Raw genomic sequence first — 26517 nt, 5'->3', positions numbered from 1 at the left:
GTCAGGGAGTTTCTGTCTTCCCATATAGCTTATCTGCCCCACTTTTTCTCCCAGCTGCCACTCACTTTGTGCTGTTTTTCTGCCTACTTATAGCATGTCTCCATCCAGCTTGCTAGTTTAGAAATCCTAAATTCCTGTGGGCGTGGACCACCAAGCTTTAAAAGTATATATAAGGTACAAGTTAGGAGGCACATAAACTTCAATGCATTCACTTTTGGTACCATTTTGTGAGGCTACAGACCTTGTGTTCAGCTCTTGAAAGCGTTCTAGTATTTAGCTGAGACTAAATTGAGTAAGAGATTACCTCTTCTGTTAAGGAATTCACATACAGAAGATTTTACCTAAGAGCAGTTTACCTCTAAGCTGTTATTTCAGGTTATTTTGTTATAGTCAGTCTCTAGAGTTAGTAGCACTCAGCAAGGTCCTTTCTTCGGTTTCATTATCTAGAAATTAATCACTGTAAAATTTACTCTTAATTCTCTTGTTTATTGGCAGAAAGTCTGAAAACCTTTTTTTGCATGATAATATTTCATGTATGTATTAGTGCTATTTCTTCTACCATATAGTGAGCACAAATTAAACATCCTTTGACTGAGCATCTTGTAATGCCTTGTGGTTTCCATTATAAATATAGGTATTTATTGTACTGTCTTATATATCTTCTTTAATAAAGCATAGGCTTTGTAATCCAGTTAGACTTGAATTTAAATCCTACATCATTCACTTACTCTAGGTCTGGGGCTTTGGATAAATTCACACTCTCTCCAACATATTCATGTGTAAAATGGAACCAGTATACCTATCTTGCAGAATTGTTTTGAAAATGACAAATTATGTATGTCAAGTACCTGCCGTGGTTTCTGGCACCTAGTAGGCTCTCAATAAATAGACTGATTGTCATCATTATTAGGCATGGTAAATTGAACTGTGTCTGTGGTATAACCTAAAATATCCTACATTAAATACATTGAGAATGTTAGTTAACTTAGTCTTCCATTTAATTGGGTGCTGGTAAGGTAAATTTAATTGTCTTTTTATAAAATTATGACTGAAATTAAGCTAAGTTTACAGATCACTATAGAAAATGATAAATTTTTATAACACTTCAGAAGGCTGCCCACAACTCAATTTTGAATAGTTTCATTATTGTTAACTTGAAATTATACTTAATAGTTGGTTTTTTTCTTGTCTATGTAGTATTCTTCTTTATGACCTTTCAGAACCTGGCAGTCAGTTAATCCTCCTGGGTTTTGACTGATTCAGTAACCTCTAACCCCTTAGTTAACCTTGGGAGCCAGGGGACAAGTTCACAAGTGTGAACCAGGAACATTTAACTTGTTGCCAATGGAAATCTATCAGGAGCTTGGTTCAGATTTTTTAAAACTCTAAAAAGGACTTTGTTTCAAGAAGTTTGCTTAAGGGTGTGGGGAGTTTTTGTTTTCCTTTAAGCTGTATGAAACTTCAATGTATATGAAAAGGGCATTTTTATAATTTACCAATCCTAAATTAGATTAATTGATAAATGTAAAATTCTTCCCAATATAAAGTTAGTCATGGGGAACAGTTGGTGCTTTCACTAGATATTTGAAATCTAGATGTTCTTGATGGTCTTGTAGTCATTCACTGCCTCAGTATCTGACTAATCTCTGTATCATTGTTTAGGCACCATAGTATAAAAAATTCTACAGATAAGTACTTAGAAGTGGTAACAGTTTTTAACAGCTTACCTTGTAAACTCAGAATACCCTTCAATTAAACTGATCCAGACTCATAAAGAAACGTAGATTTTTTTTTCAAAGCTGGATCCCTATAAGCATTGCAGACAGACGACACTAGAATCAAGTTCTTTTTCCCAGAATTGCTAACTTTATTACCTTGAAGAAATTACTAAACCTGAGCCTCAGATTTCTGTGCTGTGATGTACCTCATGGTATTATCAAAGAGACTAATGACATAGAACATGTAAACTCCAGGGCATATAGTAAGGACTCAGTAAATGCTAGCAATAATTATTACAGATTTTTATAGACATCAGCATATAAAACATACTAAATGCTCAAGTTACAATACCTCAGAGTTATATGCTTGGTTGTTACTCAGCTGCCAGTTGTACAGTGACAAGAACATCCACCAAGAAGACTATTCTGAGCTTGTTTGGAATGATATTGAGTATCAAATGCATGCTCTATGGCTTTGTTACCAGCAAAGCTCAACTCTGATTTAAAAAAAAAAATAATGCAGAGCAATGACCTCTAATCTGTGACACATTTACACATTTAAAAGAAGTTTGAATACGTGTACAGATGTGGATGAGTATAATTGGAGGATTGTACAACTTGTTATATTAACTTTGATTATAAAAAACATGACTATATGTGATTTTTTTTAATTGTAATTTAAAAATATTTAAATGGATTTTTACATAGTAAATTTGAATGTTTGCAAATCTTCTAAAGCACCTTTGCAGAAAATCTACATGCCATTTTTTCTGAGTAGAGAAATAAAAATTTCTAAATAAAAAGTTCTTATAAATTGTTTTAGTGGTAAGACAAATTTTTACATAGCTTAAATTTACTGTATGTGCTAAAAATATCTTTTTCCAGTCTGTGGCTTATCTTTTCACTTTCTCAGTGGTATCTTTTTATAAACCCAAGTTATTAATGTATTCAACAAATTCACCAAATTGAATGCCACCTGTAGCTTCAAGTATATCTGTGGAAAAAATATCAATTAAAGTTTTATCAATATTTTCCTGTATGATATGCCCTTTTTGCATTTTTTAAAGAAATCCCAAGGTCATCTTCTTCTACAATCTAAATATTTGATAGTTTTGTTTTTTATATTTAAACCTCAATCCATTCGGGATTGGAAGGAGAATTGAGAAAGGGATTCAGTTTACTCTTATTTTTAATAAATGACTTATTATGTCAGCACCAATTTTTGAACAACTCATTTTTCTCCACTGATCTATAACAGTTTCATTATTGTGTACTCACTTTACCTACATGTATTATATATTCATTTTAATTTACATTTAGGAAATTTGCTGTATCAGCAAAAATCCCTGAAACCAAGTGGTGTCAGAAGTGTTGTGTTGGTAAGTAAACTGTCCAGTATCATGTGGCTCTCCTGCTTTGCAAAGTGGGTAAGAAACACTAATAGGTTTATTTCTAACCCTAATGTAAAACAGACTACTACAGGGCATTCTGCCAGTAATCATTTTTTCTCCCCCTGAAGTAATAAATGTCTTGACCATTCTATCTCCATGTAAACTAAACCTAATATAGTACCTTGCACATAACAGTTGTTTTGCAAATAATTTAATTGACTGAATAAATTGGGAAAAGTAGGATGGCTTTTTATTACACCCTGTTTTTCAAGGGACCTATTATTTACCATTCACTATTGTGTTTAATGGCTTGTGAGTGCATATATTTTCTCAGAGAGAGAAAAGGAGAGGAAGAGAGATAGAAACATCAATGATGAGAGAGTCATTGATCGGCTGCCTCCTGCACGCCCCCAACTGGGGATCAAGCCCACAACCCAGGCATGTGCCCTGACCAGGAATCGAACCCCGATCCCCTGGATCCTAGGTCAATGCTCAGTCACTGAGCCACTCCCGGCCAGGCTCAGCATGTATTTTAATGCCTTTAATGTGTGAAACCTTATGCTGTGAAGGTTGGTGTTCCCCTGGTCACATACCTCTAGCCTAAATTCCTCCCTCATCCCATAACTAGCTGTATTATTTATGTATAGCAAAAACAAAAAGTAGTTTTCTTCCCTTAAAAAGCTCTGAGGCAGTTCAGTTTTATTATTTGTAAATCTATATTTTGAGATGTGATTTATGGCATCATGTTTTACAACTAAAGCATTACTGCTTCTTAACATTACTACCAAAAGCACCCTGAATCACTTGTCCCTAAATGTGCTAGACCCTATCAATTTGGCAACTTCTCCCCAAATATACTTTGACGCTTCCTTCAGGATCTTGCTGCCCCTACTGCCTTAAAACCTAAGTCCTTCTTCCTGCCTCCAGGCCCCATAACAACCAGCAATTTCATTTGTGCAGACAGACAAAAATCCATCCTGCAAGTAATGAGGGAGTTTCATGCTGTTACCTGAAACAGCATTTCAAATTTTGCACCCTGCAGTCTAATTAAGAAATTGAACTGGCAGCCAGCTTTTGGTTGGTTGGTTGGTTGCTTGCTTGCTTGCTTGCTTGGTTTTTGGAGCATGCAACTGTTATTGTAAGGATTTTGTATTATAAGAGAACTTACTATACTTTTTTGCCTTTCCAGTGAGAAATCCTTACACAGGTCATAAATATCTATGTGGGGCACTTCAGACTAGCATTGTTCTGTTAGAATGGGTTGAACCAATGCAGAAATTCATGTTAATTAAGGTAAGCATGGAAGTCAACCTAAGTCATTCTTGGTATAAAAGCTGTCAAAACCTATTTTTCTGTTCTTCCAAAAAAATATTTTTTAATTTAATGATTTTGGATTATGTGGCAGGGTAGTGAAAATCTGCCCAATTGTAAGGAACTCACTTGGCCTGAAAAAAGTTTTGGAAGAGACTAGAGGAATAGTTCAGGGATATGGCAGTAGGAGCTAGAAATAGTGTCTTACACACACATGCGCACGCGCTCCTCCCCCTATAGACACATACACAAACACACACACACCAAGTCTGATGTCAAGAATAGGTGCTAAAAGAGCAGTGTAAGGCTCACAGCAGGTCAAACAAATGGGTTGACGCTTGGCCTGTGAAGACGAGGGATAACAGTAATGGGGGGAAATTATTTATTTTGGTTATATGCCTACCTATTAATTTGCCCAGGCTTTCTCTTGGATGGTTTTCTTGTGCCTGAGCTTCTCTAGAATCTTTAATATTTTAAAAAAATATCTGTATTAATTTTCAGAAAGGAAGGGAGAGGTAGAGAGAGACAGACTGATGTGAGGGAGAAACACTGATTGGCTGTCTCCTGCATGCCCCCACTGGAGACCAAACGCACAACTGGGCGTGTGCCCCAGCCAGGTGTCAAACCAGCAACCCTTTGATGCAGGGACAACGCCCAACCAACTGAGCCACACTGACTAGGTCTAATTAATGAGTTGTTGGTTTTTTTTAATATTTAATATTACTCAGCTATAATTTAAATTTTGAGGAAAAGCTGTATGAAGTGCAGGCTCAGTCACAGCAAGGAAATTCCAAATAAATTTTTTAAAGGTGTTCTCTTTGCTATTTTATTAAGTAGGATTATTAAGCATTTCACTTTGGCCTCATTAGTCAGGGCCTTGCTTCCTGGTGTCATCTACCTGGCATAGAGAAAACAGATGGGTAATTTTTAAGCTTCCCATATCTTCAAAGTTTTTTATTTCTCACTACTCCAAGATACTAGATTTACAGTACAATTCTATTTGCAGGTCTCCCTCAAGATTTCTCACTCTTTGCACTTATCTTAAATTCCCTGAGCTATAGGCCCTTACCTACCCCCCTTAATCTTAACCCAACTCTCCTTTCTCTGTCTGCTTCAAGACTGTTCGTTTTGTTTCTATATTTGACATTATTCCGATTAGTATTTATGATGTTTCTGAACTACAGCTCTTATCAGATGTATTCAAAAACACTTTGCTTTCTATATTCTTTCCTCTTAATGTCATTTCTGACAAAGTTTTTGCTTCACTAGACAACATTTTCATCATAAATAAAAATTATAAAGACCTTGTCAGCAAACATTTTTGTACGTGTTACAAAGCAGGCACAGTGCTGTTTAACTAGAGGACAGAGATGAGTAAGATGCAGTCTCTGCCCTCAAGAACCATCACCAAGTAGCAACTGTATTTCAAACTTACCAGGACTCTCTTCTGGTTAATGACTTATACTCATCACTTAGTTATGATTGGAAGCTAAGTAGAAGTATTTGAAACCTATTGGTTTTCTTATTTGCTGACCAAAAAATTAAACAGAAACATTGTTTTCTTTCTGCTTTACTGCTCTTGTCACATTTCAAAGAGAATTATTTAAAATGTTTTACCTTATAAAAAGTGTGACAGATTTTATCCAAATCATACCCCCATGTAATGGGAAAGCTCCTAGAGAGGGGGTTTGGAGAGGGTTGATGGAGCGCCTGTACCTTTGGGATGGAAGGGAAGGAAGGGATATGGGAACAACAGGTGCACGTAGACAGAGCTTTGTATTTCAACTACGAGTCTCCTGTGCATGTGTGTGCTCAGGTTCTCTAGTACATATAACTAGGAGTATTACTGCAAAATCCTACGGGGTGCACAACAGTAATAAATAATGTAATTAATCAGTGTGGTCAGTTCCAGGTTATGCTCCCACCATCAGCGTGTGAGCATTCGTTTGCTCCTCTGAGTAATGCTTGTTGTTGTTGAGTTTATCCATTCTGGTGGGCATGTACAGTACCTCATAGCTTTATTCCCTGATTACTAATGAAATTAGTGTTTTCCAGACTTAAAAAATATGAACTTATTTAGTCTCTTTATAGCAATATAAAAATAATTTTAAAAGTTATGTAAAATTAAAATGGTTGCATTATAACTATTTATTAAATATAATCACTTGAGATAGGGAGCTCAATTTCTCTTATTTGTGGGGGGGGGGTTCTGTCCACACTTAAAGGAGAAGTGTCTCTTAGCATTTCAGTTTTCTGATCTGTTTTGCTCAGTTGGGTGAGAAGGCAGAGGAGTATTACTGAAGCAGCATCGAGTAGGGAGATGAGACTCTACCACAAAGGGCTGGAGGGCAGTGGGCTGGTCATCAAGTTTCTGGGTCTCAGTTTTCAACTCTGAAAAGAAAGGATAAGACAAATGACTTGTAAGTTCCCTTCCAGCCCTAATGGCCTAAAATTAAGTAATTTTTAACTTTTAAAAGTTTACAGTTCTAAGTCTAAAATCTTTATAAAGAGACTTCATAATTTGGATTTTTCTGAATACCCCAAGTTTTTGTGACAAGTAGCAATATTTATAGTAGAGATCTGTTTTGTATATTTCATAAAACTAAAAATTCTTAGTAGTGTTCTCATGAAATTATTTGACTGTTGTTTTCCTTTGTTTAATATATTTTTGTTTCTTTCTCTAGCACATAGACTTTCCTATACCATGTCCACTTAGAATGTTTGAAATGCTGGTAGTTCCTGAACAGGAGTACCCTTTAGTTTGTGTTGGTGTCAGCAGAGGGAAAGACTTCAACCAGGTGGTGCGATTTGAAACAGTTAATCCAAATTCTACCTCTTCGTGGTTTACAGAATCAGGTTTGTAATTCTCATTGATTTATAAGTAATAAATTTATTATATATCTCATTTGGCAAAATTGATGTATTATATCTCTCATTAGTGTATAAAACTCTAATCTTGAGTAACTTATTAAACTGGAAAAAATAAGATGACTTATGTTAAGACAGTCATTTGCTTGACATTTTTAAAACATAACAGTGGTCTCCAAACTTGAATATGCATCAGAATGAACTGGAGGCTTGTTAAAACACATTGCCTGGCCCCATGCCCAGAGTTTTTTTATTCAATAGATCTGAAGTAGGGCCTGAGAATTTTCATTCCTGTAAGTTCCCAGATGATGCTGATGATGTTAATATAAGGACCACACTTTGAGAACCACACATATACGCAAACCTTAGACTAATAGAAAAGCTGCTTTAAATAAAAGGAACATTTTATTAAATATAGTTTATTTTCCACTGTATTCTTATAATTGATACACGGGTACTATCTAGTAACTTCAATTTTTTAATGATTTGTAATTAAGATACAAGTTATAAGTAAGCAGCTACTTCCAAAGTATTTGAGGGTTCTTGAAAATAATTATTTAACATAATTTCCTTAAAATTTGTTCTACATTACCCAGTTGCATAACAGATTCTTTATTCATAGCTAGTATCTTAGGAAATATTATTTGTAATTGATGAGCTTTTCACAGACACTTATAGTTTGAAACCTTCAATTGTGTTGTTGCTTGCAATCAGTACACATTAGCAAAACTTGAGTTTTATGGTAAAGAAATCTGATTAAACTTTCACACTTAAAAAATACATGACCTTAAAGGTCTTTTTAATCTTTATTTTACAAGCACTGTGCTTGTTATGAAGCTCCTTCTGCTTCCCCCCCCCCCCTTTTAATAATGACATAGTACAGTATTTTGCTGTAAAATAGACAATGGCCATTTTAGAAGGCAGTTTTTAAAGGTCTTGCAAAGGCCCTTTGTCAGAATCTTTGGCTATTAGGGAAATGTTAAGGAACTAATATGCCAGTAAGTATTGATTAGTTTAGGAGTTTATTGGGAGCCTGGAAGAGTGTTCATAAATGGAAAAAAATTAAGAGACTGAGGTTTATTGGCATTGGAAAAATAAAAAAGGGTCACAGACACATTCACAAAAGCCTGCATAGCTTTCCAAAGCCCAGAATTTTGAAAGAGCTTTCCCATAAGGAAAATATGGCAGGCCCTTGGCAACATTATGTAGCTTTCCTTTGGCTCCCCCACATTCTGTGTACTCTGTGTACTACGTTCTCCCCTAAAACACCCATCTTCCCTTTCTAACTCCTGCTTTCTAACCCCTTCCCCCTACTGCACAGGGAAGGGTTGTTGGTTGGTTGAGATTATAGTCAGTTTCTTTTCATGCCTGTCTTCCAAGCATTATAATTTTAAGTCCTTTTCTACTAATTGTTGAATGAACATCCTCATTTCTTTACACAAGAATTTTGTACAAAGCACTTTTTTTTTTTAATTGATTTTTAGAGAAAGAGGAAGGGAGGAGGAGAGAGAGAGCAGCCCCCCTCCCAGGGATTGAGTCCAAAACCCAGTATGTGCCCTGACCAGGAGTTGAGCAGGCAGCCTTTCAGTGAATGGGATGACGCCCAACCAGTGGAACCACACTGGAACTTTTGTATAAGCACTTTTGATTGCATGAAAGATCTCTAGGTGGTTCCAGTATTTGGGGACTATTAGAAGCAGTTGGTAAAACTCATTTTCCTGGCTTTCTCCTTAGTAACATACTTGCTTCTTCAACTGAGAAAGTTGTATAGCCATGTTCAGATTCTTCATTTTCACTAAATGTGTAAGAGCTACAGGTCTGGTTGGCCTGATTTGCAGGGGACCTGTTCCATATCCTTCCAACTCTGGTTAGTCACAGAAGAACCAGGTCTGCATATATGTGAAAGTCTGAAATGCAGCAGTCCTTGGCTCTCCTAAGGTTCTAAATATTATCCGAAGTAGAAGAAAAGCACCAGGGTAGATTAGATCAGACCCACTCTCCAGGCAATGTAAGATCAGAAAGAAAGGCTGTACTGTAACTCAGCAATTTCAGTGTCGGTGTTCATACACAGCTTGGGGTACTCTCCTTTTCACTTCATGGAAAATCAAGTCATTTGAACATTGTCAGTTTGTAAGAACTTTGATAAATCACCAAATTTAAAATAATGCCTGTTTGCATTTTGGTAGTACTTTATACTTTTCAAAGTACTTCAGTTTTTTTAAACTCATTTGTACTCTAATTTGTGCTACTCATTCATTCAATAAATACTCACTACATGTGCTAGGCACTGCCATATAATGATATGCAAGGCATAATCCCTGGCCTCCTGAGCTTAAAATCAGAAATTAGTTTTAACAATAATGTAGAAGATTAGACTACTAATTTCACATATGAATAAAAGTAATTACATCAGCAATAGGAATGACTATAGTCAGTACTCCACTGACCACTCACATAGTTTAGCTCCTGCATCAGAATTTGAACACAAGCAGCCTAGCTCTACTACTGCATATGTGTAGCTAAAAATTGATACCCATTTCAAATTCAGTGATGTTCAGAACTCTTTTTTTAATGTCCTGTGTTCTAGTAATTACTTTTTTCTGTAAGTTTATTGAGTTTGTTTGTGTTACAGATACTCCACAGACAAGTGTTACTCACGTAACCCAACTGGAGAGAGATACCATTCTTGTCTGCTTGGACTGTAAGTTTTTATTTGCATGCCTCTTATTTTAATAAGATTTCTCTTATCGTAGTTTCTGAGTGAACTTTTTTCTCTTTCTAGGTTGTATAAAAATAGTAAATCTCCAAGGAAGATTAAAATCTAGCAGAAAATTATCATCAGAACTCACCTTTGATTTCCAGATTGAATCAATAGGCAAGTCATAGTTTTATATCTCTTGTTCGATTGCATTATGAACTGCTTAAAATAATTTATTTGATAACTATCCAAAATTATAAAAATATATTACTAAGGACTCCTTTTTTTAAAGATAGGATATAATGGGTATGAGGTAAATGACAGTCTTCACTTTTACGTATTCTCTAAAATAGCTTAATATCTGTGATACAATCTAAATAATGTTATCTTCTTTACAGACTTTGTACTTTCAAGAGAAATAATTATTTTTCATGAAGTTATAAATTTCCTCTTCCTCTAGATTCCTGTAGTTTCCCTATAAGTACTTTAAAATTTAGTACTTAGTGTACAGTACTCTATTTTTATTTTTGGCTTGTATCTGCTGATCAGGAAAGTTTTAAGTAGCATATGGAATTTCCTTCTTGCCATTCTTACATTTTGTTTGACAAGAGTTTTTTTTCTGAAAAGGGATTTCTTACAAAATTAGTATTCTAAAATGATTACATTTAGGAAAAAGAAGGTGAAATCATATGTGAGATAGTGCTAGGGAAAATGAATGAATGACAGTTAATTCAGTGTTTAACTGCACAATTTCTCAGGTGTCCTTTATCAGTAAAATAAAGATATTTGCATGTGTATATGTTGGCAGAAGGTAGGAACAAGGACAGATACTTCATTTGTCTTCTTCCTGGTTCTGTTTTTACTCTCTCCACCAACTAGAACATCTCTCTCCCAGCAAGAAAATGCTGATGATAATAAGAAGTCAGTTTTAAGAGACATCTTCTCAGAATGTTAAAATGTAATCCATACTTAAAAACACATAGAAAAAATTTCTTTAACAAATATTTTCAGTGAATTTTCTTCTTTCTTGCCAAAAAGATGAATACATTCTATGAAGTATTTTTTATTTCAAAGATAAAGATGCCATATAAGTATGGAATGACCAACATTAGTTATTAATTAAAATATTGCTGTGCAAGTCAGAGAGGGATGAAATGATGCTTATCAGTTGAACTTTTGTGCTATTAACAGTAACTGAGCTGTTCTTGCCTGCTAGTTTGCCTACAAGACAGTGTGCTGGCTTTCTGGAAACATGGAATGCAAGGTAGAAGTTTTAGATCTAATGAGGTAAGTCATCTGAAAAATTAGATTCACTAAATAGTCATGAAACATTATCAGATTATACAACGGTTTTATTTAACTTTAGAAAATTTCTAATTGATACAAGGAATACTTGATTTGCTAACTTTATTAATATTTACTATATTCAGTCCAGTGATAAAATTAATACTTTATAGCCACCCCTCTGTCCTCATTCACTCAGTGTTAAGTGCCTATTTTATATGCTTCCAGATAACCCTTATATTCAGAACAAGAACTTCCTAATACCGCTGAAAGTGAGCCAGCTATGGTTCTCTCAACTCTCCCAGACCATCACCTGGGACAGGAGTGCTGATGCTGGCGCGCTCTGTCCCTGGCACCTTCTACTCTGTATTGCAGAAATAATGACCCGTGAAGGCTCTAGCAGAAGGTTCTGCATTTCCTGAAGCTGCCTTGCCTCCTATTTCTGTTACCCTTGTTCACTTGACATAAGATTCTTTGCCCTTTTTCCCTTCTCTCTTATTGCCCTTTAGCTATATAGTTTTGAGTCCTTCCTGCCTTAATTTAGCTCCAGGAATAATTTGAACTCCACGTCATGTGACATACTCAGTGCAGTTCAGCATTTACACCAGAATGCTGGGGTTATAAGCATGAGCAAGACGTGGTACTTGCCTGGAATATTGTAGGCAAGTGAAACCATCAAAAATTCTTCCAGTACCTGCAAGCCAGTCTCAGCAGGATCACTTTTACTTGAACATTAGAAGGAAAGGAGAACCTTAGGTGCCTCAAGCAAGAAAATAGCCCATTTATGTCCTAAACTGCCATTTATTAAGCTCAGAGCATATCTTCCAACAAAATAAACAATCTAACCCAGTGGTCGTGGGCCTGGTTCCCAGGGTCAAGTCGCCTAAGCCCAAGTCTCAACTCTGCACTTTAGTTACTGTGACCATGGCATATCACTTAACTTTCTCTGTTTATATTTTTTCATCTGTGAATTGAGGATAACAAAATAGTGCTAACTTCATAGGTTTGTTAAGATTAAAGGAAAGCTGTACACCTGAAACTAATATAAAATAATATTGAATGTCAAGTGTAATTGAAAATTTGTTTAATTAAAAAAAAAGATTAAGTGAAAGGAAGCATGTAGTGTGCTTGACATAATGCCTGCCCTATAATAAATATTCAAGAAAGGTTGCTGCTAATATGTATCTAGTCTAATTCCCACAGGAGGGTCACTTCTCAGGAAGATGTTTAAAAATCCCCTGAGGGAATCGAACAGGGAGGCAAGGATAGTCAACAGCTGATAACACTAGGCAGAGAGAGAAAGGCATCATAGGCAGGAATACAGGAGAGTGGCTTTTAAAAAGAGAGAGTTTGTTCCAAAAAGTCACCTGACAGGCTTTTTCAGATTACACAGGTACCCTTACTGAATACAATCCCTAATAGGCAAACCCCAAAATACCTTGACGATCAGGCATGATGAGCCACTATTGCTGAAGTGAACATGTTATATCCTATATCCTTCAGGTGTGCTGGGATACAGAATTAAGAATCACTGGTGTTTCCACACTAATTGTAGTGGTACTGATAGAATAAATTTAGTTTCAAAATCAGCCTACCAAATTTGGGGGAGAAGTTACTGCCATTATAACTTGAAATGTTTTGCATTCAGTAACCAATAAATAGTGGGTTTCTCTTTGTCCTGTAGACTTATTCTTAACTCCCCAACTGGTGACACTGAGGACTTCTTGGAGGATATGTGCCCTGAGAATATATTATTTCAGTAGACTGGGAAAGAGAGTTATCTATTGAGCACTTCCTTAGCTAGGCGTTATAGCACTAATACTTATAAGAACACCACAAGGTAGATATTTTCTATCCCATTTTGCAGAAGGCAAAACTGTTTCCAACAAATTGCATACCTTGTCGCAGCTAGTAAGTGGGAGAACTGGGATTCAGACTCAAGTCATGAGTTTGTCTCGTCACACTGCAGCCTTTCAAGTAGAAGGGCCGGGTCCGAGTGGCTTACTGCTGCGGCAAAGGTTTCTGATAAATAAAACAGACTGGATGCTTTGCTTTTACATTTTCCCCTTGAGTTCTATAATTTAACAAGTAAATGGTCTTCCTACTCTCATATTTTATGATTAATTCAAAAGTAGCCACATTTATCCTAAACAGTCCTAACAAGTTGATGTACCAATATGTTCACCTAAATTCACCATCATGCAGGGATCTGTTTTTGTCATAAGAATATTTCTTTTCCATAGAGCTATAAGTAAATTAAGTGCCCATATAAAATTTTATGTCTTTAATTTCAGAAATTAAATTTATATTTTAATTGAACAGGTAACACAAGAAATTTCAGACAGCACAAGAATTTTCAGACTGCTTGGATCTGACAGGTATGAAAGGGGCTGCTATATTAAGTATATAGTACTAAACATAGTGTTTTATGAATCCAGCACAAAATTGGTTTCTTTCTCAAGAGAATTGAAATTTCTACAATAATATATTCAACACTATATTTTCGCACAATTAAAATTCACAAGTCAGAGTTTTAAAGCCTTTGAGAATGTGCCTGATCTTCCAAGAAATAGGACTATATAGATCCCTCAGTAATAGTTTTGTATTAAACATACTATCTAAACTATAATTTATAACACAAGAAGAGGAAATACCCTATGCTAACAAGCAGAAACTTTTTTATTTTAGTGCCAAATAGGATTTTGGGGTTTTATTCTGATTTATTTTCTTTTGAACTACAAATTGTTTTTAGAAATTTTAACAAATTAAGTTTACCCAAATTATTCCTCATAGAGGTGGGAGGTGGTTGGTAGCAAAATTACTTCCCAGAGTTAAAACTGGCTCTTTAATCATAGTGATTTACAAGTAATTTCTGTTCACAAATCAAATAAGCAGCATTTATAGAGGCATACAATGAAGAAACAATGGAAAGTTTTTCTGTTAACATTAGTTTTCAAGAATAACTTTTTTATTATCTGTCTTTGTTTGTTGATTACTTTTAGGGTCGTGGTTTTGGAAAGTAGGCCAACTGATAACCCCACAGCAAATAGCAATTTATACATCCTGGCGGGTCATGAAAACAGTTACTGAGAAATGTTGTGCTTTGACAGTTAACTATAGAAAGAAAGAACACTACCGCTGCAACATTAATGGATGCTTGAAGCTGTACAAAAGCTGCAGTAACCTGGCTTCAGTCACTTGTAATTTATTGTGGCATGAGACAAGATGGGGAAATTTTTTGTTTTAAGTGGTATGGATATATTTAGCATATTGAACCACACAAGTGCTTAATTCATTGTTATGTAATCTTTGTACATATAGGCAGTATTTTTCTGTAAACTTCATATTGCTGAAGACATACACTAAGAATTTATGTAGATAATGTACTTTTATGAGATGTATAAGTAAGTGTCTTATCTGTACAGATGTAAATGTTGATGAAAATGCAATTGGGGTTAATATTTTAAGAATTCTTGAGTATACTCTTGGGTGTGACTATATTACAAAAGGATGCTGGCAATGAAACAGTACATTTAACACTATTGTATTTTTATTATATGTAATTTAGTAATATGAATATAAATCTTGTAACTTTTAAAGTTATAATGGAGACTGTAATCATTTTATAATCTTGTTTTTAATTTTAATGCAAGTACACTGGTGTTTATATTTGCACAAAGTATTGATATGTGATGTTATAAGTCACAAAAGTAAGCTGTGACATTGTCAATATGCATTTGGCTCCACAACATCTTTTTTAAATGTATTTGGATTGTTTTCTATGTGAAACAAACCAATTAACCACCTGTTGTAGTAACTATTTTTTTGTATTTAAGCAGAATCCTGTAAGATTGCTTGTCTGTGCTTAAAAACAATACCTTTGAAAATATTTTGAATCACAGAATAGCGGTACCGTGATGTAACACTGCAGTTGTCTGAATTACAGTATGCACAAAGAATAAGTTAGCATTATTAAAGAGTCCACTTGAAACATTTCATATAATCACACTGAAGAACTGTAACATTCCATAGAGTGAAGTGGTTCAGATTTCTAGTGGAATTTTTACTTTTTTTTGGCCTTATTTTATGATCATTTTCATAGTTCTTTTGATTTAGAATATTAACACATGGCCAAAATAATTTAGTTACTACCTCATATAAACAATATAATGGTTACTACACATCACAGGCTTTGTTTTGGTTAAAGTCATTTTTTGATTGCTTTTTTCCAATGGAATATGTATATACCACATTTTAGCAAAATGGACACTTTTGGCTCTTTTTTGGTATATGGTCTTTATATGTTAATGGGAGTATACACTAAGAACAAACTAAATTGTGATTTATGGTCTTCATTTATTTTAATTAATAATGCTTTTAAATATGTTCCTGATTGTACATAGTGTAAAATAAACATGTTTTTTTAACATGCTGTTGTATAGTAGCTTGTTATCTGGTTTAATCTATATATACTAAACCTAAAATATATTGAGAGAAAAAATTTTAATTATATTCTGCATTAAATTCTTAAGTATCCATTCTGGTCCCTCATCTTTTTTTTAATCTGTCATCTCAATTTCATGAGGGAGTAATATTCTCACATTTGAGAAAAGGAAGTCTTTTGTAGAATCTTCAGCTTCCTGATTAGGAAAATCAAACATTCATAGTCTTTTGGTTAGAGCAGGCGTTGTCAAACGACATTCCTCAGCCCATCCTACTCACCACCTGTTTTTGTAAGTAAAGCTTTATTAGAACACACTAGGTATTCACTTATGTGTTGCCTATGGCTGCTCTGGCACTGCAATGGCAGAGTTGAGTGGTTGCGAAGAAACTATATGGCCCACAGAGCCTAAAATATTTACCATCTGATCCTTTATAGAAAAAGTTTGCTGACTCCTGGGTTAGAGAAAGGAAGGGAGAGTATTGGGGGATACAGTTCTGGAGGTAAGGAAGGTGGGGAAGCTTTGGTGGGAAGAACTGGCCAGGGGGGTCATGAAGCACCCTTTCTACTCTTGCTAATGCCACTGCCTTTTGTAGAACAGTTTTCTTATCTAGAAAGGTAACTTCTAAATCATACAGATGTTAATAATCATATCAGTTGTACACATTTATCACTTTTCCCAAACACATACATTGCGACCAATCTTAGCGTTGACTGAATAATAACTGTTTCAAAAGCACACCTTTACTAGTATAGCATCATCAACTTGCTGAAAAACTGACTCATGGAAACTAATTTCGAGAAATCAAGACTCTGTTCTTGGCATTTATTGACAAGGTTGCTGGTCCTTTTTCGGGGCCACTGTTTTCCAAGTTTCTAAGTCCTGTAAGTTATAGAAAAAAAATTTAACCATCACATTTAACTGTCAACCACTTACAAATATTTCCAGAAAATAAGTTATACAGCTGGTTGTTGCTACCCATGAGCTTTTTGAAAATGCCCCTGGAGTCATTCTTTGCAGGTGAGGCCCAGCAACTTGTATTTTTATAAAGTTGTACAAATAATTCTGATGCACAGCCCTGCATGAGAACCACTGGTCAACATTGAGTTTAAATCATTGTGAGTGCGGTCGAAGGGTCCCATGTCTCTGAAAAAATCTTTAATGACACTTAAAAATGCAAATTAGGGGTCTCCACCCAGTAACTTCTGACTAAGGGTTTTTATTCACTCAAAAGGTAGTCACTTGCTTAAATGTTTGAAACAATCTGTTTTATCTTTATTGAAGTTCAAGTTATCTATTTTGTTAGCTACTTCCTTAGACCTTGGTGTTGAGAAGAATGCGATCAGTTGGTTTGGGCCTGTTGGCATCATGCAGCTTGCTGGTGTGTCGCTGATTTCAGTAGAGACCAAGAAATAAAGGACAGATAGATAGATAGATACCTGTTTTTACTATTACTAGAAGAGGAAAGCGTGTGCTATCCAGAATAATGGGTGCACACCCTATTACTTAAGGGAATGTAGTAATACATACCCAAGGCATGCTTCTGTACGTCAGGTGCTATTCTACATGCTTTCCATAGATTCTCCCACCCAAGCCCAGAACAGCCCAGTGAGGCAGGTGTTGTTAATGCCATTTTACAGGTAAAGAAACAAGCACAGAAAGTTGCACCAACTTGCCTAAAAATGTAGCTGGCAGGTGGTAGAGCTAGCAGGAAACTATTACACAGAATACACGCAGTGGATCCAACTCCCCTCTCAAGTACACTCTTGCATGTTTTACTCTGAGTTAGATTTTCTCCAAGCGGGAATTGAGCTTCAGATTCTGATTTCTCTGTCTCTGCAACAAGAGACGTTAACTTCCTGTCTTCATTTTTTGCTCTACTAAAAAGCATTGTCCTCGTTCAAAGCATTTTGTTACGAAAACAAGGATTTGCATAAAATTAACTTTTGCAGCCAAAGCTTATTAAATAAGTCTAGTTAACCCTCGTTACAAAGACCTTTTTTTTTTTACATTTAGTGCATCCAGACACTGCCGTCACGGGAGAAAGGCTGGCAAAGCGGCGTTCCCGGTGCTCGCGGCCGTGGGGGAGCGGGGACCGGCCCCGAGAGGCGCGGGAGGCGGCGCCTCCGCCCCGGAAGAGCCGGCCCGCGGGCCGCGGGTGGAAGGGGCGCGTCGGCGCCGCGGCTCGCCGCCGACGCCCGCGGGCCGGGCGGGAGCCCCCGCGGGGCCGGGCCGGGCGCAGAGCTCGGCCGCCCGGGGGGAAGGAGGCCGCGGGCTCGCGAGTCGGGCGGCCGCTCGCATCCTCGCTGAAGACTTCACAGCGCGATACGGGCAGAAGTGACGCGGAGACGGGAGGCGGGAGCTTCTGTAGGTTGAGCGCGGCGGGAGTGAGTACATTTGGTCTTGGAGGAGAGAGGAGTAAGGGTGGCTTCTGGTCTTGTTTTCTGAAGACGGGCGGAGACGGGAGCCTGTTCTGGGCAATGGAGGGAACTGAAGACGTGAAGGGAAGTCGGCTCGTAAGGGCGGGTCTGCGGAGGGCGCGTTCTACTGCTGAAGTGTGCGTGCGCTCGCTGAAGACCGTGTTGTGACGTTCGTCTTGGGAGCAGGAAGGGAGAGCGTGGCCAGAAGAATGCTTCGTTCCGTGCGGCGCCCGTGAGGGCCGCCCCCGGCCCCCGCCCCGCCGCCCGCCGGGCGCTGAGGCGCAGAGCGCGCGGCCCGCGGCGGCCCGTCACGGGGAAGCCGCCCGGGCGCGGAGGCGGGGCCGCGGAGGGATTACCGACGGGCCCGGGCGCGTGCGCAGCGCCGCCGGCGCTCGGTCTCAGCGCGACGACCGTCCTAACGGAAAAGCCGCGCCTCCCGCGCGCCGCCGCCGGGCACCTCAGCGGCGTCTCGGAAGAGCAGCCGCGTCCGCGCGCCAGGGCTCGGGGCCGAGGGAAGGGCGCCCCCGGAGACGGGAGCCGGGCGTGCGGGCTCCCCCGCGGCGGGTGCCGGGAAACCGCGCCGGAAGCCGCCCGAGCGTCCGGTTGCCCGGGAGACGCCGCGGCAGTTCCGCTCGGAAATGGCCGCGCCGGCGGCCGGCTGAGCAGAGCGCTCGGCGTCGGGGTCGGGGCCGCTCGGGGCTGCGACACGGTCGCCCCGTCCGCGCCGTAAGTGCGGGGCCCGGCGGCGGGCCCGGCGGGAGGGGCGCCGGCGCGGGGTGAGGGGAGCCGCGTGGCGGCAGGACGGGGCCGCTCCCCTGCGGTGGCCTCGGAGGGCCGGGAGGGGCGAGGCGGGGGCTGAGGTGACCGGTGGGGCCTCGGCCCAGCGGCCGGGGCTCCCTGGCGGCGGGAGGAGGGGCGGCCCCGCGGGGAGGCGGCGGCGGGGCCCGCCCGCGCCCTGGGGGACCTCGGGGCCCCGAGGCTGGCCCGCCGTTGAGAGAAGGGCCGAGGCCGGCTCGGGGCGCGGAGCCTTCTGCCTGATCCGTGCGTGAAGCGCGATGCTCTTAAACAGAAGGCGCGTCTTGAACGGTGGGAATTGTGCGGGCTTACGGCTTTCTGCGATCCTCAACTCACCCGGTGGTGCCGTCTCCAAGACGAGTTTATGGCAGGAATGTGTACTCTGGGCAGTTCCGTATTACAAGCAGATGCCGAATGGTTTTTCAGCCCTTTTTGGGGCCAGTCCTCGTAAATGTAAATGCATTTGGTGGCATTGGAAGCAATAACAACGGAGCAGATTGTGACTTTTTTCATCTTGTTAACTTCTATAGGGTGGTCCTGATTTGGATAATTTTTATTTCTCTCTTTTTTCATAGTCTAGCTAAAGGTTCACCAATTTTATGATCTTTTTGAAGAACCAGTTTTTGTTCTATTGGGTTTTTGCTGTTGCTTTTCTGATGAGTCGGTCACTAAGCATGATGTTCCCTGTTAGGCGAATGGGTCTCTCTCACTGTTTTCAAGATGTTCGCTTTGTCTCTGGTTTTCAGCAGTTTGGCTGTGATGTATCTAGGTGTGGATGTCTTTGTGTTTATCCTCACTGGGGTTTATTGAGCTTCTTGAATCTGTGGATTATTTTCCATTAAATTTGGAAAGTTTGGGGCCATTATTTCTTCAAATATATTTGCTGCCTCTGTCTCTCCTCTCTTTCTGGGAATCTTATTGTTGGTACTATTTAGTTTAACCCACGGGTTTTTGAGGCTCTGTTTATCTTCAGTCTTTTTTCTCTTTCATATTGGTCGTTTTCTATTTATCTTTAGATTCATTGATTCTTCTGCCATCTTAAATCTGCTGTTGAGTCTATCTAGTGGATTTTTCATTTCAGCTATATATTTTTTTACTCTAAAATTTCCATTTTGTTCTTTTTTATACTTTTTCTATTGAGATACCCTATATTTTTAGTCATTGTCATATTGTCCTTTATTTAAATTGTAATTATTATTTTAATCCTCACCCGAGGATATATTTTTTCCTTTGCTTTTCAAGCTTTTCAGAGAGAAGAGAGAGAGAGAAAAAAAGAAACTGATGTAAGAGAAACACATCAGTTGGTCGCCTCCTGCATGTGGCCCAACCAGGGCCAGGGATCGAGCCTGAAACCGAGGTACATGCCCTTGACCAGACTTGAACCCAAGACCCTTCAGTCCATGGGTTGACGCTCTCACCACTGAGTAAAACCGGCTAAGGCTGCCTTAATTATTTGAACATATTTATAATAGCTGCTGCTTTGAGGTCTTTGTCAGCTAAATCCAGCATCTGGATCTACTCATGATCCATTTTAATTAATTTTTTTCCTGAATATTGGTCACACTTTCCTTTTCCTTAGCATGTATTATAATTTTTTAATTGAAAACTGGACATTTTAGATAATGTATTATAGCAGTTCTGGATTCTGGTTTTATTCCCTGGGGTTTTTCTTATGGGTAGGTTTTTGTTTTTACAACCTATCTTTTCACAAGTGTGTGGTTGTCGATATCTCTTTTCAGTACTTTTTACTGTTTTTTAGCCTGGCTTTCTAGATATCACCACTGTCTGCATAGCTTAGTGGTCAATAATCTGGGCCCCATGGCACTTAAACATGTCTAGCCATAAGGGTTTCACCCTCTTCCAGTACATCAGTGTGGGGGTTGGGAAGTGCATTCAAAATTCAGTTCTCCAGGTCCCCTCGAACAAGAGAAACAAAATTAAAAATAAACAAATGAGACTATGTAAAAAAAAAAAAAAGCAACCTACTAACTGGGAGAATATATTCACAAATTATATAACCAATACGGGATTGATTTCCAAAATATATGAGAAATTCATACAACTCAATAACAAAGAAATGCAACGACATTTCCCCAAAGAAGACATACAGATGGCCAACAGACCTATGAAAAAACACTCAACAGCACTAATCATCGGGGAAATGCAAACCAAAACCACAATGAGATTCCACCTCACACCAGTCAGAACGGTTCTTATCACAAAGTGAACAAATAACATGTTGGCAAGGATGTGAAGAAAAGTGAACTCTCATGTACTGTTGGTGCGACTGCAAACTGGTGCAGCCCCTATGGAAAAAGTTTGGAGATTCTGCAGAAAACTAAAAATAGAGGGTGGGGCAAAAGTAGGTTTACAGTTGTAAGAGACAGAGCTTATTCTTGTATTTTTATTAATTATTGTATTATTTTCCATGCAAACAATGACTTAGCAATTCCACTTTGGGTATTTATCCAAAGAAAATGAGAACACTAATTCAAATAGCTATATGCACCCCTGTGTTTGTTGCAGTATTAATTACAGTAGCCAAGATGTGGAAGCAACCTAAGTGCCTATCGATAGATGAATGGATAAGGGAAATGTGATGTATATACACAGTGGAATATTATGCAGCAATAAAAAATAGTGAAATCTTGCCATTTGCAACAACATGAATGGATCTAGAGGATATTATCTAAGTGAAATAAGTCAGGCAGAAAAGACAAATGCCATATGGTTTCGCTTATAAATGGAATCTAAAAACAAAGCAAGCAAACAAAACAAAAATTCAAGAAGCAGGGACCAAAGGGATGGCTGTCAGAAGTGGGGGGCTGGGGAGATGAGTGAAGAGGAATTTAGTCAATAATATTTTAATAAGTTTCCATTGTGACAGATGATCACTAGAATTCGTGGGATGATCACATTGTAAGGTATAGAAATGTCTAATCACTATATTGTACACCTGAAGCTAAAGTAACCAATATAAGATTACGTACCAACTATACTTAAATTTTTTAAAAATTCAGTTCTCAAATCTGTCTCAGCTTCAGCTTTCCTCTAGGCCTTCTCAGGGTTTCCCATACATGCCCATAATTAATAGAGCTTTCCAAACATAATCTGTGATGGGTTTGCCATGTGTTACTTGAGTGTTCATGCTTGAGTTTTCTCCCTTTAATATGTTGGAGAATAGAATCTACTAAAAAAGTAACACTGTATGTTAGTAGTAGTCATTTACCCAGGTAGACACTTTTTCCAGTTGTGCATTTTTATGGTGGCAAGTGAGAGTCCATGCTTGCTTTCTTCATTGAGCTAATCTGTGGATAGGAAAGACTGAATATTGGTGAAGTAAAAAAAAAAGAAAGATGCTCATTTGAAAGACGAGAAATTTTTAAGTGGTCACCTCTTTATTTGACATTTTATTAATACCAATACCTGGGTAGAGTGGTTCTTCAAATTGTGTATTCTTTTGAATTAACTGAGAAGGCAGTATAGTATAGTGATTAAAATTGTGATCTTTGAAATGTGACTGCCTAGGTTCTAATTCCACACTAATATCACTGTGCCTCAGTTTCCTCGTCTGTCTACTTGGATAAAAATAACACCTACTTCATGAAATATTTGTAGATATTATATGTAATTTGCATAGAACAATATTAAGTTCTACCTGTTATTATTACAATTAGAGTGTATTAACAAGGTTCTACTGAGTAAAATGAGGTGGGACTTTTAAGACTAATTAGAATTTTTATATTTTCAATTCTTTGACTGATTTATGTAATTATCCTGGCCTTATTTGTTATTTTACATATCTAGTCACCACAAAATTCACAAATGCGTGATGCAAGACAGAAAAACTAAACCCAGTATTCCCATAGAAATCACTGTGGATACAAAAGCATACATGAAGAATTAGAGAAATCCACCTTCTTTTTTGTGTTTTAGTTTTATTTTCTTTGGGAGCTAAGAATTTAAGGATCTGTTCCTTCATACGCACAAAAGCTAAGCACAATAAATAATGCTCTAAAAAGACTATTGTTTTTCATTGCTGCTTTGTCAACAGCCAGCATTTTGTCTTCTTTCCACCAGGTGGAAGCATAGCGCTTCGTACCGTGTCTTGTTCTCAGTTCTAGCCTCGGCGGTATTCAGATGGTTAGGAGGGAAAAGATAAACACCATATTCAGGAGTATGAAATACTCCCTCACCTGGATGTCACAGCATCACATTTTAATCGTTTACTGGAGGATAATGAAAACAGTAGATTGGATAAGGTTCCTCCACAAGTGCTTTTAATTCCACTAAAGTCAACACAGGCCCATTATAAGATATACTGTATGAAAGTTTTTTGGCAGCTAGAAAAACTGCATAGGCCTGAACTCAGCTAACAAAATAACATCCAAATATTTTTAAGTGATTTTAAAATTAATAAATAGAAATAAACATTTGGTATCCTTAGCAAATTGTGAGAACATTGTCCTTGATATCTTGGTTAAACTGAGTCTTCCTATTTTCCAGGTGCAACATTGTACTGCAAGTTAATCAGTACAGGAATTTAAGTCGCTGCTACTATAATGGAAAAATATGAAAAATTAGCTAAGATTGGAGAAGGGTCTTATGGGGTTGTATTCAAATGCAGAAACAAAACATCTGGACAAGTGGTAGCTATTAAAAAATTTGTGGAATCCGAAGATGATCCTGTTATTAAGAAAATAGCACTAAGAGAAATACGTATGTTGAAGGTAGGTTAACCTTATGTATCTATAATATCATGGTATTGGGTGAAATATGTGTGCCAAAATTACAAAGAGTTTTAAAGTGATTATTTTTCCATTGGACTTAAATTCCTTTGTATCAGTAACTTTGGGAAATAAATTAATCATCACTTTGGACTTTGGCCTCTGATATTTAGCTGATATTATGAGTACAGCTATAGATTGTTAAAATATTGAAGTACTTCCGTTCTGGTTGGTAAATCTCCACTGCCCTGAGTCCCCTCATTCCCCCCAGCCGTGGCCTTCATCTGCCACAGCCCCCCTCACCCTTCTCATAAACCAGCAGATAAAAGAGCATCTTCTGGCACAGAGAGGCCCATAGGACTGTGCCATTGGGCCTGTAGGCATTTTGATATGGATGGGTCCTGCCTGTGATCCACTCACTGGTCTTAGACATACTACCACCCCAGCCTACCCCGTGGATACACATCGTACACAAAGCTTTTGTTGAAGTTGTTTCTCCTCTGATAGTATTTACATGTAAGATTCATAAGTTAATGTAAACATTTTCCTATCCTAAACATCTTACAGTTTTAGAACCATAAGAGACCTTGGAGATGCTTCTCATCAGCACCCTTATTTTATCAGAGAGGAAACTGAGTCGGAGGGCAGCACTTCTCAAACATTAATGTGCTTTGGAATCCCCAGGGGGCCTTGTTGAAATGCAGATTCTGAGTTGGGAGGTGTGGGGTTAGCCTGAGATTCTGCATTCCAACAAAATCCCCAGTGTCACAGAAGCCACTGGTTCACAGATCACACTTGTGAGTAACAAAACTTGTTACTTCAAGAACACACAACTGACTTTTACCTTTTTTTCTTTTTTAAAGTTTGATCTAGGAGAGATGCTGTCATGGGGAAAAGCAAGCTTTTTATATATATATCTTTATTGATTTCAGAGAGAGGGAGGGAGAGGGAAAGGAAGAGAGAAACATCAATGATGAGAGAATCATTGATTGGCTGCCCCCTGCACGCCCCACACTGGGGATCAAGCTCGCCACCTGGGCATGTGCCCTGACCTGGAGCCATCTCCTGGATCCTAGGTCAGTGCTCAACCACTAAGCCCCGCCCAGCCGGGCCCAACTTTTACTTTTGACATGTCATCTATTTTAAGGAAATCCCCAGAAATTAAGTTTTAAAAGGAGATTATAGTTAATTGTCCTTTTCAAGTACTATCTGTAGCAGGTTTCCTCAGCTAGTGTTCTGTTTATAAGTAGATATACCCGGATTTTTCCAAAACACATCCATCATGATGAAAAGCAGTTCATTGTTACCTTGTAGCCAGCAGCCAGCTCCATCCCAGAGCTAAGCAAGGCACAGGGTGTTTCTAAACTGGGCAGTGGTTGTTTTCTAATAAAATACCCCCCCCCCCAAAGTCTTCAACTGAAGTTAGTGCTCAGGTAGTAGTACCTCCTAGGTTACCAGTTCCCCAGTTGGAGAATGAACTTTAAGGTTAAAATGTAGCCAGTTTCAACTCAGCTCAGTCTCTGGTGATGAGGTCTCAGAGGGTACATCTTTCCTGCTTTTGGTAGTTACACCCATGTATGCCCTGAACAGTTTCCTTATAGGATATACCTACCTTACCTTCCTCGTGTACTCCTGTTATTTAAATTTGATTGATTTCCCGCCTTCTTACTGCCTGTTTCACTTTAGACAAGTCACTTTTTCTGGGTTAATTTAATTGGCAAAGGAGATATAAATTGCTATCTACCCAAAGACAGATTTCACCAGGTTGAACCTGGACGTTGCACCAGCTACAACATCTGGGAATCCCTTACTCTCCTGGTAGAGACACTTTTTCATTTCCATTCTACAGTTTTTGCTGCGGCACAAAGCAGCTGGATTACCTGTGTGGCCCGTTTCCTCCAGGGCTTGCCTTTCTGCCTTTTTAGGCAGTAAAACATAGAAAAAAAATTGATTTGGTGCTCTGAGAATATTTTTAATGTATAATGGATTCCCTTTTCCCAAACTACTGAGCAGCAGACATGTTGTTGCAAGGTGATATTTTTTTGGTCAAGCAATGCTTACAGAAGCTGAGGTAGACGATGCTGGGTAAGTCCTTGTACTTGGGACTCTGTACTGGGCCTGCAGTGTATTTATTGAGCTTTACTACATACACAAACCTGTGTTCTCGTTTTTTTTCCATATCTTTCTGAGTAAATGGTATAGGGTTTGCAAAGGTGGTTTGTCCACTGTACTGGGAAAAGAGCAAGGAGATGAGTTATAAGCAGGAGTGATCAGATGTCCGCGTCTAGTACAAGAGTCATCTGGTTAGCATCTTTCAAAAGTGTCCTGGTTTATATGGTTTATACGCTAAGTTATAGGGTCACCCTAGGTATAGACAGGGTAACCATGTCAGTTTGCCTGGGACAGCCCTGGCTTATACTCATTGCCCTAGTATGATGATAAATTATATAGCTGCTCTAGCGATGGATTTTCTTTTTTTAAATATGTTTTTATTGATTTCAGAGAGAGAGGAAGGGAGAGGGAGAGAGAGAAAAAACATCAATGATGAGAAAGTCATTGATTGGCTGCCTTCTGCACACCCCCTACTGGGGATCAAGCCTGCAACCCAGGCATGTGCCCTGACCCAGAATCGAACTGTGACCTCCTGGTTCATAGGTTGACACTCAACCACTGAGCCACACTGGCAGGGCAGTGTGGGATTTTCTTAATCAGGATTTTTCCTTTGGTTTATGATGGTAAACCTTGTGAAATGCTTCCGTTTGGGAATAGAATTTTAACACAAACACCATCTAAGCATAAGAGAGAACAACAAAGTCAAAGAACAGAGCTGGAAAATGACAAAGTGAAAACAGACTAACTGGGT

At 38.5% G+C, this 26517-nt stretch overlaps 2 protein-coding genes across 14 annotated transcripts in view; both read left to right on the top strand.

Annotated features, from left to right (window-relative positions):
- The window catches only part of MAP4K3 (mitogen-activated protein kinase kinase kinase kinase 3), a 124030-nt gene extending 108222 nt beyond the window's left edge, over window positions 1-15808 (top strand). For 6 of the 7 annotated variants that reach the window (XM_081156980.1, XM_081156979.1, XM_081156977.1 and 3 more), the window contains 8 exons: window positions 3039-3097; window positions 4299-4402; window positions 7105-7276; window positions 9921-9989; window positions 10071-10163; window positions 11203-11273; window positions 13593-13648; window positions 14273-15807. In XM_081156980.1, coding sequence (XP_081013106.1) covers window positions 3039-3097; window positions 4299-4402; window positions 7105-7276; window positions 9921-9989; window positions 10071-10163; window positions 11203-11273; window positions 13593-13648; window positions 14273-14360 — 712 coding nt within the window. In that variant the 3' untranslated portion in view covers window positions 14361-15807. Of the gene's footprint in view, window positions 1-3038; window positions 3098-4298; window positions 4403-7104; window positions 7277-9920; window positions 9990-10070; window positions 10164-11202; window positions 11274-13592; window positions 13649-14272 lie in introns of all 7 variants that reach the window. The other variant, XM_081156978.1, reaches the window with a different exon arrangement.
- A 2127-nt stretch (window positions 15809-17935) lies between these two features.
- The window catches only part of CDKL4 (cyclin dependent kinase like 4), a 32028-nt gene continuing 23446 nt past the window's right edge, over window positions 17936-26517 (top strand). For 2 of the 7 annotated variants that reach the window (XM_081155910.1, XM_081155907.1), the window contains exons 1-2: window positions 18742-18858; window positions 23434-23657. In XM_081155910.1, the coding sequence (XP_081012036.1) occupies window positions 23490-23657 (168 nt within the window). In that variant the 5' untranslated portion in view covers window positions 18742-18858; window positions 23434-23489. Of the gene's footprint in view, window positions 18100-18741; window positions 18859-19295; window positions 19365-23433; window positions 23658-26517 lie in introns of those variants that run through there. The other 5 variants (XM_081155909.1, XM_081155912.1, XM_081155911.1 and 2 more) reach the window with 5 other exon arrangements.

This window comes from Miniopterus schreibersii (genome assembly GCF_964146895.1).
Source record: "Miniopterus schreibersii genome assembly, chromosome: 13".
Taxonomy (NCBI): Eukaryota; Metazoa; Chordata; class Mammalia; order Chiroptera; family Miniopteridae; genus Miniopterus; species Miniopterus schreibersii.
Note: the sequence above shows the minus strand (reverse complement) of the source record. Positions and strands in the feature narration are given on the sequence as shown.